The sequence below is a fragment of the Archocentrus centrarchus genome, chromosome 9 (assembly GCF_007364275.1).
Source record: "Archocentrus centrarchus isolate MPI-CPG fArcCen1 chromosome 9, fArcCen1, whole genome shotgun sequence".
In the NCBI taxonomy this organism is placed as follows: domain Eukaryota; kingdom Metazoa; phylum Chordata; class Actinopteri; order Cichliformes; family Cichlidae; genus Archocentrus; species Archocentrus centrarchus.
Window position 1 is genome coordinate 23,805,304 of NC_044354.1, and position 13,856 is coordinate 23,819,159.

The 13,856-nt window shown below is 39.9% G+C and overlaps 1 protein-coding gene across 1 annotated transcript in view; it reads right to left on the bottom strand.

The window, feature by feature from the left end:
- galnt9 (polypeptide N-acetylgalactosaminyltransferase 9) overlaps positions 1 to 13,856 on the bottom strand; it is a 100,865-nt gene that overhangs the window by 44,924 nt on the left and 42,085 nt on the right. The window contains exon 5 of the mRNA XM_030738228.1: positions 6,755 to 6,952. Within this exon, the coding sequence (XP_030594088.1) occupies positions 6,755 to 6,952 (198 nt within the window). The remainder of the gene's footprint in view (positions 1 to 6,754; positions 6,953 to 13,856) is intronic.

Below are 13,856 nucleotides of genomic sequence, written 5' to 3' on the forward strand. Positions count from 1 at the left end.
CACATAGTCTTGTTTAAATTATAAGGGGGTGGGGGGGTGGGGGGGTGACAGACAGGCATTCAAGTGCCATAATTTTTTAACTGACTGTGTAGATGAAAAAGACAGACTCACCCCATCCCTTCACTTCTCTTGACAAGTGGCCTTCCTGACGGTACTGCAAACTTTGTGCAAATCTCCTTGAGTGCTCCCTTTAGATTAAGCTTCCTGGCAATGTAAACACTGTTTCCCTCTTTCAGTACTCACTAAGAACCTTAAGCTGGATGCATGTGACATGACAATGAAATGGATACATTGTGCAACTTATACTGTAAAATAAACATCCACAAATTCATAACAGAGCTTTACTGATTTGTATATTTGGATTTTTAAGTTGGAAAATAAAAGAGTAAATTGTAGCCAGGTTTGGTGGTACAGTAAGATCATCAAACAGGCAACTTACTGTATGGCATTAATAGCATTAAATATCAAAGCCAATTAACTCAGGCTAATAAAATTAATAATTAGAATAAAGTGTTCCCCAAATAAGCAGAAAAATACAGAAACTGGGTTCTATATGTCCAACCATTGAATTCCCTGCAAGACCAACTGAGTGACAGAACAAGAAATACAAACTCACAGTTAACAAGCACTCAGCAACACGCCCACTGAGTTACCAAGTTTGATAATTAGCAGCTCCATTGTGAGTAATGTGAAGTTAAAGCCTCCAGTGACCACAGTTCAATATATTCTTAAGAGCGGAGCCTTAACTGGCAAAGTATAAAATGTGAAGAAGGAAAGACTGTTTTTCCTATCTGCTGGAATAACACTGGCTATAGCACTGATTATGGTAACGTGCTTGAAATAGTTCCCCCTTCCTATTCTGACTACTAATGACGTATAGTCACATGTCATCAACCATAGGTTGGAGAGGTGATGTCCGGCAAAAGATGTGGGCTGCATCAATAATTAGAAACCAAGCAAAGGAAAACCTGGTTTGATTAAAAGAGACAGCATTCATTGCACTTTGGCCAGTGCAGCTGTCATATATAAAAATAATGATGAATTTATTCATCTAAAATGAAAAAATACAGCAATGAAACCATGAAGTGGATTTGCTTCCCTGCAGTTTTCCTCCAGCTGCCAACCTCCCAAAACACCACAGAGACCATGTCTGCCCCCTGACCATCTAAATTAAAGAAACAAAGAACCTCAACAGAAGAACTATCCATCCATCCATCCATCCATCCATCCATCCATCCATCCATCCATCCATCCATCCATTTTCTTCCACTTATCTGGGGCTGGGTCTTGGGGACAGCAGCCTAAACAGAGAAGCCCAGGTTCCCCTCTCCCCAGCCACCTCCACCAGCTCATCCGGAGGGACCCCAAGGTGTTCCCAGGCCAGCCGAGAGATATAATCTCTCCAGTGTCTCCTGGTTCTACCTCGGGGCCTCCTCCTGGTAGGACATGCCCAGAACACCTCACCCAAGAGGCGCCCAGGAGGTATCCTAGTCAGATGCCTGAGCCACCTCAACTGGCTTCTCTTGATGTGGAGGAGCAGCGGCTCTACTTTGAGCCCCTCCCAAATGGCTGCACTCCTCACCTTATCTCTAAGGGAGAGGCCAGCCACCCGAGCTTATTTCTGCTGCATGTATTCGCAATCTTATACTTTCTGTCACTACCCAAAACTCGTGACCATAGGTGAGGGTAGGAACGTAAATCGACCGGTAAATCAACAGCTTCGGTTTTATGCTCAGCAGCCTTAGTGAAGTCCAACACCCACAGGAAACGAGTCCGACTTATTGCCAGCTATACAGATCAAGCTCTCGCTGCGGTTGTACAGGGACTGAACTGTAAATTTAATATAATATATAATTCACCAATAAAAATTAATGACAGCAGAAAAAAAAAATCACAAAACAAATAGAATGGAATAATAAAAATGAGCTCTTGCTTATCAAAGACTAAGTTGGTAAATTGGTAAATGGTTCAAAAGATTAGCAAGCAATTATTTTACATTATCTCTGAAAGTTTGGAACATGTCAGCCAGCCACCGGCCTGGTTCTCCATTTATTCTCCCCTCAATTTGCCCTCTTAATTATTTGCCCTGTTTATTAAATCTCACCAGCTCTGGCTCGTGATATGGCAGCATGCTTATCATAAAGCATTCAGATTTATATTTGGCCCTAAAAATCTCTAAAACATAGAGCCAGATTTACTAATGGTCTGTGCTGGAGCAAAATCTAAAAAGCTGCTGTCAGTAAGTGGTGCTGTGTCAGTTCTGCAGCTGAACTGTGTGGACATGGTTATTTTTATGGCTGGCCTTATTACATATATCTGTGTCAGAGTTTCACTTTCAGAGCCCAAAATTTGGGGAGGAGAGTATTTAAACGAACTGTACAAACATGAGTTATTAAAGTGCGCCGTAGGACATTCTGTTGAATTTAATGCTGAAAAAAGGTCACGTCTTATTTTGCATTCATGTCTTATTTGGTGCTGGAGGATGGCTGAAAGCTGTGAACACAGTGTCCTGTAACTCCTCACAGAGTTCTCATCCCATATGCTTAGAACTGAGCCCTGCACATTTCTGGTCCTCAATCATACTGGTGTTTTTGATGAAATAGAGCAGAAATTTACTGAACTGACCTTAAGAATCCCAATAGTACTGGAGTTATTAAATACCATATGGGATTCACACAGATCTGAACTGTGTTAGATGAATGTAATATTACCAAATGCAATATGTAATATTACCTTTAATAAATACTTGCAGCCTCACACAGACTGCTGAAAGAGCAAGAATGGCTGCTTCAACCTACAGGGCAACACACAGCTCCTCTCACTGAGCTGAACTGCAATGCACTAAGACTGTATCAGTTAATTTGTGCTGCTCTTGATAGACTACTGGTCATTATTAAGAGGAGCTGGTTTTGTCTGTAATTATAAATTATAATATAGTGAGGAGATCATCCCCAGAACTTTAAACTCCCCTTGGAAAATTTTTGTAGTTGTCCCATCTTGCAAATTTGGCCCCCTTTAATAAATCTGGATTTTTTGTACTAAACAAATCTAGGACTCCTTTCATTTATACAAAAGGCTATTGAAGAAATTATGAACATCCTGTCTCAGAGTGATGCTGAAAAAATAGTCCATCCATCTGTTAATTCAAGGCTGGACTATTGTAATTAGTCATGTACATACATGGATGTTCTAATAGTTCTCTTGAAAACCTCTAGCAGATACAAAATGCTTAAGTGAGTGTACTAACAGTGACTAGTAGGACACATCATTTTCCTAGCCTGTTAGCTTTTCTTTATTGGATTCAAACCCTTTCTCACATACAAATCCCTAATGAAGCCGGACTATATCACAAAGATCTCACCATATTATCTCAATAGAGCACTTTGCTTTCACAGTGCGGGCTTTCCTGTGGTTCCCCAAGTTTTAAAAAAGAAAGCCTTTACCTATTAGACCCCTCTTCTGTGAAAGCAGCACCTTGTTTGGGCACTTTTCAGGTGAGGCTTAAGATGGTTCTTTTTGATAAAGCTGGGTTGGGGCTGGATTAGGTGACCCTGCACTGTTTCATAATTATATGGGTACAAGGCACAGGCTGCTGGAGGAACTCCCATAATACACTCAGCACCTCTCCTCTTCTCTCTTTTACTCTGCAGGCAGTCATATGCCACTGTTGCATGCCATTAACCTTGTAACTTGTTTCTCCTTTAGTTTGTGCTTTGTCCTCTGTCTTTTTGTTACTTTCTGGAGATATTTATGGATGTTTTCTGTTCGTTGTCTCCCTATGCTCTTCTTTTCTGTCTTCACTTTCTCCTCATGCCAGCCAGTTAAGGCAGATGGACTGGTCCATGTGCCTGGGCCTGGCAAAAGCTTCTTGAAAGGGAGTTTTTTCTCCCCACTGTCACCAAATGCATCCTAATAAAAGATGGCTGATTCACTCTAAAATATTCAAAGGTCTTTATGCAAAAAAATTAATTGATAGGCAAGAAAAAATGTGCTAATTTTCTCCACTAAAAGAACTTTCAGAGTGTACCCTTCAAAAGAGAGGAAACCGTAAGTCACAAAACAACTTCTGGAGATCATCACACATCACAGATTGATGGTGTAATCTTCTAGTGGATTTCTCGTTTACTGTCACGAGGTTTAGTTATTTTTAGTGTGCAGATGGTCAGCCTGCAGGACTCATCCGCCCCCTTGCACCTCTTATCCTTGTCTCCTGCTTGCAGTATAAATATCTGATACATGTATGCAATATATGGCAACGTAAAGACTTACTTCTCTTCCAGATGATGAAATGGCTGTTAAAATTCAACATTACACCTGATTGATTGATTGATTGATTGATTGATTGATTGATTGATTGATTGATTGATTGATTGATTGATTGATTGATTGATTGATTGATTGATTAATTGATTTAAACAGTTATTTTGCTTCAAGTAATTTTTTTTATGTTGCTGTACAGGTTATTTTTCATAAGCATTAAGCAGTGCTCTTAATTCATGGAACCACATCATCAAAATATATACTTGTGTTTGTCCATCAGGCTGCTATGGTATATCTCCAAAACAGTTGCAAGGACATGTTTGTGCCTTCTTGTACCCTTTTACTCCCTTTGTTGTTGAATTCGTCCAAACAACCAGAAAAAGTCTCTGAGACTGATCCCTGAAGGGGTGACAGAGCTTCTGTTTTTGATGGGTAAAAACCTTGAGGAAGCAAGTGGGAAAATGATTTCCAATAGGAATCCTCACAGCTGACACACTTCAGCTGGCCCTTGAGGTGATCTGTTCATTTTCAGCAAAGGGTCAATAGGGAAGACGGACCAGCTTTGCAATGTGTGGATGTGTTCTCTTATCTTTTTTTTCCATCTCAAGTCTAGCAATTGATACTCGGTAATACATGATTCTTGTGGAGTTTTGATAAGACATCCAATATTTAGGTCCACACTAGTTGTTTGTTTGTATGAGAACACCCTGTACCAAATAAAATTGTTATTGCTTTCCCAGTGCTGGTCTGTGATAGGTAATGAAACTCTGGCTTGGAATTCATTTTTTTGTTGCCTTTGGTCAGAACTCAACACAGTGTGTGTGTGAATGTCTACTGTAGGTGTTTGGGATAATGGAAGAAATTGTGGCAGCACACATCAGAAGGTTTCATGCTTATAGCTTGGTTAAAATGCAGTAGCCAGGACATTAAGTGATACAAATGAACACATTTACCAGCTCTCTTTATGGCAGCCGTGTTGTCTACACATAGGTTTAGACCAGCAGACAAGAATTATTGATTCCTTTTAGCGCTTTACAAAGTAAATCCTGAAATTCTGCAAGCATTTGAAGTTCCCCATTAGCCAGCACTCAAGGTTCACTTATTTATCAAGTAAATTAAGCTAATATTTGTGGTGAAGTGAAGAGAAAGAGCTCAGTAGTCTCATAGCCTGAAGAAAGAAAAGGCTCCAAAGGCTGGTGGTACAGCAGCAGATCCGGTATCGCTTGCCAGATGGCAGCAGGGTGAACATGCAGCCACAGATCCTCAGGCAGCCTCCTGAAATCCTTGTTGATCAGGCCTTTGGCTTAGCCAAATTTAGCTACTTTCCTTACTGTATGTGATCACTTCTGCTTTGATTTTGCTGAGTGCGTTTGCCCTCTATGTTTGAAATCAATCTTTTAGTATTTTTTTTTTTTTGCTTGTCAGTAGGAATCTCAAAAATGTGACACTTTTTCAGTTATGAATCTAAGTGAGTTAAAATGTCTGATTAAGAAGGTTACACAAAGTTCATGTTCATACAGAGATGTTGCCACATTCCACATCTCAGTCATCTCAAATCTTTTAAAACAGCACCTCATTTAAATGCTTCTCATTGTCAACAGATGTACCAAACTTATGCAGTTCAGAGAAAGAGGAAATAATTTTTCTTTAACCAGATAACCAGCCTCAGCTGTTTCCATTTTTCTGAAGTGTCCTTGAATAGGACAGAAATCTCTTGCTGTCCCTGACCTTCACCTCCTTATGGAGAATTGCTGATTATACGGTGCTCAAAAGAAATTAAATTGAAAACACATCAGATCTCAATGGGAAAATAATCATGCTGGATATCTATACTGATAGGGACTGGGCAATGTGTTAGGAACAAAAGGATACCACGCTGTGTGATGGAAATGAAAATTATAAATCCACAGAGGGCAGAATTGAAAATCACCCCAAAAAATCAAAGTGCAAAAATGAATATATATATTCATGTGTGTGTGTGTGTGTGTGTGTATGTGTATATATATATGTATATATATACACATACACACACACACAGTAAAGCAGCATATAAACAGTCAGAACATCTCCGAGAGCTTTAAGTCAGTGATACTACATCCTTAGAGATGCTGATATGTTACACTCTTCTCTCAGTGTATTGCATTCCAATACAGATCTGCCAAGGACACACATAACCAATGATAGGATTATATAGAAACCTGATAGGAGCATATGCTGTCCTCTAATCAGAGGTGGTATAATACAATACCCTGCACATATTCTACACACTGTTACACTACTGCACACTGCTGTGGACCAGTGCGTTAAAAATGATATTCTTCATTGTAATTAGAAAGCTTTCTAATGGCAGCATTTAGTCATGTGATCAGGTGGCACAGTAAACTATAGTGTGCCTGAGTTTGATGCTTCTACATATGAATAAGTAATATCCTATTCATATTTCATCAAACATCCTCATCCATAATGGACACTTTTCACCAGCTGAGGCCCTCACCTGATAGGGGCTGTCTCGTCACCCTTGTCCAGCCACTCTTGCGGAGGGATGATGTACATACACCATAGACCCCAGTTGTAGCCATGGGCGGCGTTAGCGTACTGCTGCACCTCAAACGTGTTGTATTTGATGTTGTCTATGGCGGGCAGGATAATGCGGGTATGATCCTCCTTCATCCGGGTCAGGATAGGTTCAGCCCTTCGGATAGGAAAAAGAGGCAGGAGTTAAAAGCTGGCTTTCTGGATTAGGTATGCTGAAGAGTCATTGCACAGTTGCAGAAGGTGAATGAAAAGAGTGAGAGGTGTAGAGTCTGCCACAGGCAAGTAACAGATCTGTGCATATATTCATCCTGTTCTGCAGACGTTTGAAGCATTAAGGTTGCAAAAATCCTGGTCAAAAATGACTCAGTGGATAATTTAACAGAATGTAAATGTAAAGTGAAAGCTGTGAATGCGAGGAAATCAAGCCGTTTTTTTTTTACAAAATGTTTAACAAAAAGTTCTTCAGTCAATAGTTACAAAACAATGCCAGGAGCAGCTATGGATAACTGCAGACACTATCTCGACTTTTATCCCACTGCTACACTGACATGCTTTTTCAGTGGCAATGCACTCTGTTAAATCAGCATTTATTCAACACTCAAACCAATTTCCAGGACCTGCTTCCCTCTGTTGCTGATGAAGTGAAGGTCTTGCAAAATGAATTTTCTGCTTAACGACAAAGGATACTGTATCACATTTGATATCGCTCACTCATGAAAACCCAGTGTCAAAATGTGACACATATCACAGCGAGACTCTTGATAAGAACCTGATGAAGCCAAACACATTTGAAAAAGAGTGTCTCCGTCTGCTTCTGGGAGAAGTGTCCACTTCTTCTCTTTTCCTTTTTACGCTGTGCAAACAGTTCCAAGGTAGTCTGAAACAGCCTGTTCTGGCTGGGACATATTAAATGGACTAGACTTTTTCACAAGATTCAAATTTTAAGGCAACAAGTGGATATTAATAAAAGAGATAAAACTGAGTCACAGCTAACTGGTTTAGTTGTGTCTCCAGTGTGTCACTGAGTCCACTGCAATATCAACTCACAAACTGTTATTCTATAATCCTTTATCCATCCATCCATCCATCCATCCATCCATCCTCTTCTACTTATCTAGTTCAGGGTCAAGGGAATACGGGGTGGGGGCGGTGGGGTTGGTGCCAGAGCCTATCCCAGCTGTCATAGTGCGTGAGGCAGGGTACACCCTTGACAGGTCACTGATCTGCCACAGGGCGCACACACAGAGACAGACAGTCATTCATGCTCACATTCACATCTACAGTCAGTTTACAATCCCCAATAATGGGTGAATAATTTCCCAAAATGTCAAATATTATCTTTACTTGTGGGTGTAATCACTTATCATGAAAGACGTGGCCTCTTAAAGATCCACAACATTTGACATCTTCTGAAGTATCATCCCACCTGTTCTAGTTTTAAAATGTGCTCGATTCTGAAGTGCAAAGCCTGTTCTGTTAATAGGTCTTAAAAGGAAAGACTTACGTACTGAAGGAAATTTAGTGTCATTTAGGATGATTGCTGATTTTTTTAAAATTCCTGTCTCACTTAGTCTTCAAAAACATAGTGCCACATATCATAGAATAACCTCCCCTTAGCTTGGCCATGGGCAGAACAGAAACACTCAAGAGCTTCTGGTCCTAGCTACATTTGTATAAGGTTCCCATGCTGATAGATGATCTCCTCCACATCTTCAAAGAAGCACTTCATATACTCAATTCTTTATATAATAATCTTCCTAATTTAAAACAAATAAACAAACAAACAAAAAACCAGGCTGCAATAATAACATGGTAAATGCATTTCTTAAAAAAATACTCCCCCACTCCTCCTTTCTCTCCCCACCCACCGACTCTCTTTCTCAGTCTCTTGCCCCTGACTCATGTACTACTTCCTCACTCTCTCTCTTCAAAGAAATCAAAATTATTCATCTTCTAAAAGCAAATGTAAAGGACAGAAACTGTACAAACTGAACTGTTTTGGGTGACACTTAGAAAAAACAATGAGGCAACACTCAGAAAAAGCAATCCTTTTATAATTTGAAAGCCCTGTGACAGACTGGCCACCTGTCTGAGGTGTATCCCACCTTTTGCCCTATGACAGCAGGAACAGTCTCCAGCTCCCCATGATCCTGAAAATGGATGGATGGATGGAACATCAAAGAGGATAGTAGGAACTATAGCTGACATTCTTAAAAACCGACAGTTTTGTCTGTATTTACTCCCAAGCCATATTAACAGATATAGAAAAAATAGACACTATTATTATTTTTGAGGCATCACGTACTCAAATAAAGAGGAATGTGGTACAGTTTTTTAAAAAAAGACTGTAACTATAGCATATCATTTACTGAGCTTCAGAAATGCTGGTAGGGCTAGGGGTTGCCAAAGTAAGCTCTTTTTCTTTTTTAGTCTTTATACAAATATAAAGCTGAGAGCTTTATATTAACAGACAAGTCATTGTATTTAATGCCATTTCACAACACCAGCCATGTCAGGGTGCTTTATATTATACTGAATGCACTGCAACATTAGAGAAAGGACCCCAATGATGAAAAGAAAGCATTTGGTGACAGTATTTGTATGAAAGTGAATGAGTGCTATATCCCATAATATATTACTCCTCTTGCAGTAACATCACATTTATAACAGTTTTCAAAGAAATATGATAAAATGTCTTGAGAACGCATTGCATGGTGGTGGTGGGTGGAGGCACATGCTGGCACTTCTGCACAGCTTGGTTCTATTCTTTTATTGTCTCATATACCAGAGTCAAAAGTTTCTGTTTTGAGTTTGAATTGGTGGCGGCGGAGTGTGTCACAAGTTTGTGCTTTGTTTTCGCTCAGTTAGGTACCAAAGCTAAGTGTCATGGTCTGCCACTAGCTGGTCTCCCTGTCACTCTGGGCCAGGAAGATTGAGCTGGTTTCAGGACCTCTGAACTCCCTGGACCACCTGTCAAGAAATCCAAACTTTGATACCCAGACCTGCAAAACCTGGTCTACCCCTGTGCCCCCTGACTTTAATCCCTGACCCTAGTGTATAAATAAAAATCCAGTGGTTTAATGATAATTCCTCCTCTGTGGTCTCTTGGTTGGGTCTAGCACATAAGTTCATTGCCCTGAGTTCAGCCGGTTCATGACACTAGGTAGTTTGGGGTAGAATATGCCCCTTCACAAAATTCCATTGTGATGGCAACAGACTTTCAGTTTCACTTTCAGTCTGATCAGTTTCGTACCAATGACACTGTGGGGATGATCCAGATCAGTTGCATTCCAACTTTTCATTAAGCCAAAAAGATGCTCACTAGTCTTCAGAGTGAGAACTACCATTAATCCAGCCAGATTCAGAGTAGACTAAACTACTTTAGTCAGTAGAGTAAAAACAAAATTCTAAAAGTATTCCTACTGTGTGTCGACCACTTGCTTGATCGTTGACAACAGAAATCACTACAAAGGTGAGTTCTGTGGCTTCTTCTTTAAACTAAATTGCAGTTTTGTTTCGGGGCCACTGCCAGCCACATCCTGCAGTTAGAAACTCTTGCTGTGAAGGGAATCTCTGAAGAAATGATATGCATTGTTTGTTGGCCTGGCGTTATGCTGCAGCAGCTGTGATGGGCTGATACAGAGAATCAACCATACGCTGTGTAAAAAAAAAACAAAAAAACAACACTAACCTGATCATCATTCACTGCATCATTCAGAAGTTAGAAGTTGTGGTCCATGATGCTGTAGAACACTTTGGAGAGCCGGGTCATTTTCATATATTTATTAAGTCTCAAACTCTGAAAGTCTGCTGCTGAGCTCAGTAAATGGAGCAACAAGTGCCTCCTTGCCTGTGTGGAGATTTGCAGACGTGGGCAAATCACTGCAGAAAACATCCTTTGTCAAAACAGACTGTTTTCCTCATTCTGATATGTCAGAAAACTGCTGTAGCTTCCTTTTTTCCCCCACAAATCACAGCCTGGATTCTAACGGGTTCCTTTGCTAGCATCCATATGAATACTAAAAATCACTGATTTCACAGTGATGTGCAGTGTTTTCTAGCAACAATGATATAAATCAGCTTGCTGATACACTGTAAGAAAATAGACATAAAAATAGAAATAATATTATAGATAACAGAACGTATTTATGCAGAACTACAATCTAATTTTGATGATGTACAGATGTTTATATGTCTTCTGCATAGTCTCTTTGAAGCACTATAATAACAGATCTGAGAGTTAAACATCAAAAATAACTTGACCCTGTTGATAACTGGTCTATACAGTGAAATCTTTTTTTTTTTTTAATCTTTTGATATTTCCAAGCCATTTGTTATATAAGCATTCCACTCGATGATTCAGTCTCCAACTCACACATTTAACTCCGTGAGTAAGAACAATCCTGTCAAAGGCCCAGATGTGACGTACAGTGTGCGACTGTGTGGTGAAACAAAGGCTTTGCTTTTACTTTGAAGACGTCGCTACTGTGGCGGTGCTTTGTTTGACGTGGTCAGCAACAGTGTGGCTCTCAGCGCTTCCTAACCTTGAACACATCTCTCTGTCATCCCAACCTTTTTCATTCATCTCCTCGTGTCCTCGAGTACCCACAACACCCTCACCCAGCCTACAGCTTCTTTACTACTGGAATACATGTGGGTGATAAGATAAGAGACACTGTGGAAATGAGGACACATCTGCTTTTGACAGACGAGGCTGAGTCATCCCTCTTCCTGTATCTGCTATCTCATGTTCCTTACATTGAGACCATTATTCATCCGCATCAGACCAAATCACACTCAGTTCCAAATAAAAATGAGATTTTCCCTTCTACCAGTAATGACTCATCCAATACCGCAAATACATGTTGACAACATCCATCACTGCTGGCTCCACTGTGCCATTTCTTATATTCAAAATAGAAGTCCCCTTGATTAATGAACTCTTTGACTACTTGTTTTTCAAAGTGGTCTTTTGTGGAGCATCACATCAGGCTGTGCATGTATTTCAGAGATGGAAAAAAAAAAATAAAGTAAGGAAACCGTCAAGACCCAGTCTATTTATATCTACTTGATTTAACAACAGCAGCATTGCAGGATGTCTCATTATCTGTCCTACCTTTGTCCAGAGCTGACGTAAAAGCCCCGCAGTCGCCCTTTCAAGGCTAAATTTTATATTAAAAAATTTCAGATTAATGGATCTCAAATAAGGAATGATACTCAGGCAGAAGGCTATCAGATAATGGGATCTAACTATGCCCAAAGAGCAGAAGGCCCTAAATACCTCAAATAAGAGCTTGTTTAATTCTGCAATAAACTCAATTCAGGAGAACATGTGAGTTATCCTATATGAGTTTTAAAAATGTTTTTTAAAATGTCAGCAGCTTTCAAAAATGACCCCTGCAAGTTATGCGTGAGGAAACAGAAGCACAGCAGAACTAAAGGATGAAAGAAGCATCTTATTCATTTCATCGAGGTATTTAATTCAGCTTTGAGTGAAATCTTTTATGGTGCTTAAAGCATATTTGTCTTCATTTTATTTTATTTTTTTAAGATCAGATTTTTCACTATTAATAACTCCTACAGCTAAGATATGATTAAAGGCAGGCTGTGAACCCAACATGGGCATTTCCAATGCTTTTACCAGACAGATTATTGTATCGTGGTTTGCTATATATTACAAACTTTTAAAAAGTTATTTAATCACAACACTTTATAAACAACTAAACTGACACTGTGGCATGGAACAATTTAGACAGTTTTAAAACACCTCTGACCATGTTAATTTGTGTTTGCTGTGTATATATGATAAAGAATCTAAGCCTGCAGTGCCTCTAGCCATCTTTAAGCGCATTAATCTTTAAATGTGCAGCCGTCCACAGTTGTTTCGCCTGGCTGTTTCACAGAGCAGCTCAGACATGCATATGTAGAGTACATATTAATACTGGCCAGTCTCCTGCCTCCAATAAAAAGATGCAGGATTCAAAGAAGGGAAAGGTACCCATGCAGAATTTAAATTCATTACAGGGTCGAAGCCGAAGTAGATAGCGGGATGCAGAGGCATGAACTGGAAAAGGATCAAGGCGCAATGTTAGATTCCACACTACTTCTAAATGCATTTGCCGAGGACGTGGTTGATATGATACAAACGCAAAGGCAACATAAAGCCCCATCTTTTCAGTGGTTTTGGAGGTTTGCCTGGCCTACGCTCTGTGAAGCACTCAGTAAGGCTGCAGCCTCCTTTCTCATCTCCAGACAGATATAAACACTGAGGCACTGCCAGACGCTGTGAGCGAGAGGAAAAACATGATTTATTTTATCTAAAAAAATATTTCCCCAGCCTTCAAGACCTCTGGAATTTATGTACCATTGAATTTAATATAATACCACTGCACCTGCATGGCATAATAAGCAGACAGAGTTCTGTGATATTACCAGAGGAACCAATATCAAATATACATGTGACAAATATTGCATATTTAATAATTACAAGAGGTGGAGGATTGTTTAATCCATTCCTTAGTTTTATGAATTCTGCCAGTTTGTCTTTTTCTTACACGCACTCACCAGGTCACAGTGTAGCAGAACATTCAACATTCATCAAAGTGTTGCTTTCTGAAGCATGTATTTCATTACAACCACCCTGCACTGACAACCTTATCTCCAGCGCACACTCACAGTGGAGCAGCTGCTACACTGTTAATCATTAATCGTTAATAACCTGAGATTGCAACTGTGCAAGGGGCTTCAAAACCAAATAAATATCCATTTTCCGGTGCCTCCCCTCTGCAACTGCTTGGTTGAAGTACGGCATGCAGTAGGTTCTAATTACAACGTGCTCTCGTTTTCTATCAATCCTGTTTACATAGCGTACAGAGGGAAATTGGTCCTTTTTGGAACACAATGGGCAACAGCTGTCCAAAAGGATGGATGGTTAGAAACTGCAGGAGAAAATGGACTGTGAACATTAAACCGGTGCAAAACCACATTAACAATGACAACGATTTCATATCCTCACATTAAAGTGGTGCAAAGCCGTGGAAATAAGACTCTATCGCTCTTCT